Source organism: Pinus tabuliformis, chromosome J, assembly GCF_031772625.1.
Source record: "Pinus tabuliformis cultivar Carrire ecotype Pingquan chromosome J, CPIR1, whole genome shotgun sequence".
NCBI classification, from domain to species: domain Eukaryota; kingdom Viridiplantae; phylum Streptophyta; class Pinopsida; order Pinales; family Pinaceae; genus Pinus; species Pinus tabuliformis.
In genome coordinates, this window is record NC_142295.1 from 178,715,307 (window position 1) to 178,720,595 (window position 5,289).

At 30.3% G+C, this 5,289-nt stretch overlaps 1 protein-coding gene across 1 annotated transcript; it reads left to right on the top strand.

The window, feature by feature from the left end:
• The first annotated feature begins 2,441 nt into the window (after window positions 1-2,441).
• On the top strand, window positions 2,442-3,005 carry LOC149226251 (uncharacterized). The gene has a single exon (XM_089380147.1). The coding sequence runs from the start codon at window positions 2,442-2,444 to the stop codon at window positions 3,003-3,005; it is 564 nt and encodes a 187-aa protein (XP_089236273.1).
• The last annotated feature ends 2,284 nt before the right edge of the window (window positions 3,006-5,289 follow it).

A 5,289-nucleotide genomic window follows, 5' to 3' on the forward strand; every position in this document is an offset into this window, starting at 1 on the left:
TAATAAAGAAAAAAAACTTGGAAAAATGAAAACTGAAGAGAAGAGGAGGTTTGAAAAAATTAATGGATAACGAAAAAGGTTAATAGAATATATATAGACCACTTTAAATTATAACACTATAAATAACTTAAAAAATATATAGTCAAATATTTTTTCCTTTCTTTCTCTCCTTATATTTATACACATTAAACTTTTTTTTATTACTAATATTTTTGTTAAATATCATACATGAAAAAGAATATTAATTATTGAAGAAAATATACATCTTGTTCATTCACTATTTTAAAAAGCCACTAGTTGAAGAAATATACCCTACACTAAATAATATATATATATATATATATATATATATATATATATAATTTATAATTGATAATTGATGATTCCCATTAACATATTATTTTATTATATTTCTCAAAATATATATGTTAATATTAAAATTATTTAATATAGATATCCAAAAAAAATTATAATAAAATGCTTATATTGTAATATTTTAAAATATTGAAATTATAAAATATTGAATTATATATTTTCTATCATCTTTGAAAAATGAAAAAATAACTCACATAATTCCATTCCCAATTTCCTGAAGAAATTTTGATCGTTTATCTTAATTTATTATACATATTAAATTCAATTATTTTTATAATATTAATGTTATATTTGATTATTATTTTTATTAAACTAACATTATGTAACTTATTTTAATCTAGCATCCTATATAGCTCCCCATCTTATACTAATAGAGGTCTGTTTAATAGAAAACCTCCATCTGCAGACTTTCAGTCAGTTATTGAAAAACCTTACGATCTTCATAATTTCAATGTGAAATAAACACACGACTTTTAGAGCCTGACTTACGGTGATTAAGACATTTAGGGTTTGGGAATTCGGGTGAACGTGGGTAGTGATCCGGAGGTTTAAAAATAATTTGTTTTCCTCGGAACCAACTCCCTGGGCATTTTTCGCTAGTTCGTACGGCCTATCATTGCCCAAACACGGCGTGTGGAAACCCTAGTTGGCGTTACGCATGGCAATTGATTAAGAAACGTCAATCCACATTAAAAGAGAGGAATCTTTCAATCCATGCGACGATTCAAGAGGAAAATGTACAGGGTCACTGTTGCATGTGCACAACCTATATTTAATATAGCATATAATACTAAAATGAGCTGTTCACCTTAAAAAAAGACTTCCAAAAGCCATAAAACGAGATTTTAATGTAAAGAAATTAATTGTTAACTATTTCTTATCAAACCCATCAAATTGTCATATCCAATCAACCTGCACCGACAAACATAATTTAATATACAAATCCATTTATCAATGATTTCATTTTCTACACAACTGGTGCCAATTGCAATGGAAAAACAACCATAACAAATACATTCTATTAAAATAAAATAAGTTTGTTAAATTTCCTAAATTTCCTCATATTGAAATGGTGACCAGTGACTCAGACATCGACACATTTATTTATTTACTCTTATTCACTTTAATTAAAAAATATTATAGTTAGGATGTCAAATTGAAACTATCTACATTTCATTAAAACTTTATACACAAATTATCTTCAAAAACTCAAGTAACAAAAAAAAAATACAGTTTATAAGTAAGGTATCAACTTAAATCGTTGAAATGCCGATGTTTCAAAACTTCATGCACGAAATATCTTAAAAACCGAAGCAACCAGAGAATACATCCTCTCATTCATTTCTGTTGCTCACTCCCTCAAATCTCAATACCCTAAATCTTGTCAAGTGAACGCGCATGGACTTCAAAATCTCAGCTAACAAAATCCCATAAAGAGATGGAGATGCAGCAGATAAGATATAACGAAAGCAACGTCTCGAGGATAAAACAATAACTTCAGCCTTCTGCTCGTGACGAACATGTTTTATTTTATTTATTGTCAACCTCAACGTTATTCTTATCATTATTAAAGAGTATGACTTGTCGGACTCTTTCACGTGGGGTTGGAGTGCAGGTTGTTGAGAGGGATGGGAAGAGGGAATCCGCGAAACATCGGGGCGTGAAGGATGGAAGGGAACACACATGCCCAACGCATCCCACTGAATTGAAATAACCGCACTGAATTGCGTTTTAACTCCAAAGTTTATCAAGTATTAAACCATACTTTGGGTTCGGGGAGAAGCATTCCCTATCTGACTGTTCTTATGTATGCCATTGCAGAAAATTGAGCTCGGACCTCATCAAATCCACTATCGGTATCACAGCTTCTGATTTTGTTTCATTCGAGTTATAGATTATGACTTCTGTTGACTTCGTATAAGGAAGAAAAAGAGTTGGGTTATTGCAGTGCTGGCAACATTATGTGAACAAGCCAAAGAGGTTGAAATTGGTGCAATCTCAGTGGCATGAGATAGAAATTTGTAAGCGGGATCATTGGTCTTTCAAAGAAAAGCTCTTTGATGGCCATGGATGGCAGTAATTCTATCCAGAGGAAACCCAAAACTATGGACACCAAAGATATATACAAGTTCTTTGGCTTTGAACAATCCAGAAGTATTGACAGCTCGGAGACGATCGAAGAATTTAATGAGGAGGATATATGGGGCGCTGCTCTTGATGCAGAGACCAAGCGAGAGGGTTTTCAGGAAAATGGGTGTTGCTGTTTGGAAGAGAATATAGTGGCAAAGGAGCGGAGAAGACAGATTCCTAAATCTCATGAAGAGAATAATAAAAGGAGAACGCATTGCTCTTCTGCTCCTGTGAATATCCCTGACTGGTGTGAGAGGATATGGGAAGACAGGAAGGACAATGGGAACTTCTTGAAGAAAACGCATGGAATGATATCTTATAATGGTAATAGTAGCGATGATGACAGTGGAAATTTTGACACGAATATGATCCCACCCCATGAGGTCATTGCCATGCAGCTCCGCCGGAACGAAATAACTTCATTGTCAGAATTGGAAGGCGTTGGGAAGACTCTCAAAGGCAGCGATGTGATCTGGACGATGACAGGCTTTATTGCTTGACAAATCTTTCATTTTAATGGACGTTGGAAAATCTGTACACTTTTTCTTCTTGATGTGTAAGTTGCTGTAATGTAGGACATGAAATTGTAAGAGAGTTTGGACTGTTCTTTGGGATTCTGGGATGATATTACTGATCGGTAAGGTATACTTTTCCTATAATGTCAAAACTATAGGTTTTGACAATATTTTAAACAAAAATCCATCTACATAAAGGAATAATATTAGCGAGCCGTAGGGCTTACTTTTCTTGTAGATTTGAAAGTAAAGGTTTTGACAATATTCAAACCGAAAAATAAACATATACATAAAATTGAAAGTAAAGGTTTTGACAATATTTTAAACCCAAAAATAAACATATACATAAAAGAATATATTGGAACAGCGTGATTAAATCTGATTGCTAGATTACGCGATAAGCAAATATGATCTACGCATATCATCTTTTAGCGCCATTAAAAATAAATTAAACAATTACAGACTCGTTTATTACACATGCGTAAATACAGTTGTAAATTCTCAATTACGAGAAAGTCGCAATCTTAAATTTTGATCACATACATGGGACATGGACGACTTATATGATTACGTAAACTTTACAAAGGAAATTCCATTCAGAATTTTAGATTTATGTTTTACTCATTCATGGATAATGCAATATTTACTTTTAACATAAAAGTTGTTACTTTTATTAACTCGACATTTTATATATGTTACTTAGAACTTTCATATCCAATTTTATTAACTCGACATTTTATATATGTTACTTAGAACTTTCATATCCAATTGAATTCATGTCGGAACACTTTATATATTTAATCTATATATATAATTTTGTGATATTCGATTTTGATAAGTTTACTTTATTATTAATATTTAGAAAATTTCAAATAAAATATTTAAAAACAATTATTTGATGGCTATACCTTTTATGATAAAAGATATGTTCTAAGTCATTAAGTTCATTCAAATAGTACTATTTAAGTATGAAATAGTTTAATAAAAGTTTATTCAAATAGTACTATTTATGAAATAGTTTATTATGTTTATTAAGTAGTTTTGTAATAATAAACTAATATCTTTGTGTTGATAATTTTTTGGAATAAGTGTGAAGAAATTAAAGTGTGTATGAGCTTGAAAGCTATAGCTAAATATTGTTTGAAAATGGTATTACTATATTTGGGAAAGCTACTAGTTATCCATAAATTAACTACAATATCTAGGTAAGGTAAGGTGTTGTCTCTGGCTATTTTTAGGGTATACATTCACAAGCTACATTATTGTTCTGAAGATGCATGTTGCGTCACAATAAGTCCTAATAGGATAGTGATAATTTTTCTTCCTATGTTAATCATATTTTTCCAGCTAGATTATTGTTCAGAAGATGCATGTTGCATGAGAATAAGTCGTAATATGATAGTGATCATACTTCTTTTTATGCTAATCATATGTTTCTTATGGAAAAGATCCCTTACTATCTTTTTAAACTACTACAAATCCAAGTTTTATACATCACATCCAATAAAAATACCTATGGTACGTTTGTATATAAAAATTGCAACTTAGAGAATGTTCCTTCATATAAATATCTCAAGTTTCATATTCATCACAAGCTAAAATAGACTTAAAGCACTAAGAAGAGGAAAAAAGGACACTGAATGCTTATTATGGGACCTCAACAATTGTAAACAAGTGGACCTTTGGATATGGGATAAAAAAAGATCCTCCTTGGTACTATCTTAATCATGTTATTTTATATGGATGAATTGGGGAGAAAGATGTAATTTTTATTATTATTTATAATTTGAAAATTAACCTAAACACATTTTACTTTAGGTTCCTTATACAAGCAAGTCTTTTCTACTTTGGCAAAGCTATCACTAAGTTCCTATATATAGTAATAAGATAAACAACATGGAATGCAAGAGATATTCTAAAGTTATTTTAAAATTAAGCCAAAACTAACTTCCACTCAATGGGGAATGGTATTATGATGTCCACTCTTCACAAAACCATTGAAAATAGGAAGGGATTATTTTATAAAGTAAAGGTAATATTAAAAGTGTTATTACATGATAATTTGAGAAAATGTAGTGCAATAAATAATTAGAGGGGAGTATAAAATTAACATATTATAATTATGTTAACTCCAATCTAAAAGATAAAAATTATCTCTCTATCTAAGAATAATTCTCATGGGTTCCATAGTGTAAATGGGTTTTTATAAAATCCTAAAAGACTTTGGGATAAAAAAAATCTATCACTTTCATAATGCTAAGAAAATTGA

Excerpts from the sequence above, each read along its gene's own strand:
- LOC149226251 (XM_089380147.1), top strand. The coding sequence starts at position 2,442 with ATGGATGGCAGTAATTCTATCCAGAGGAAACCCAAAACTATGGACACC.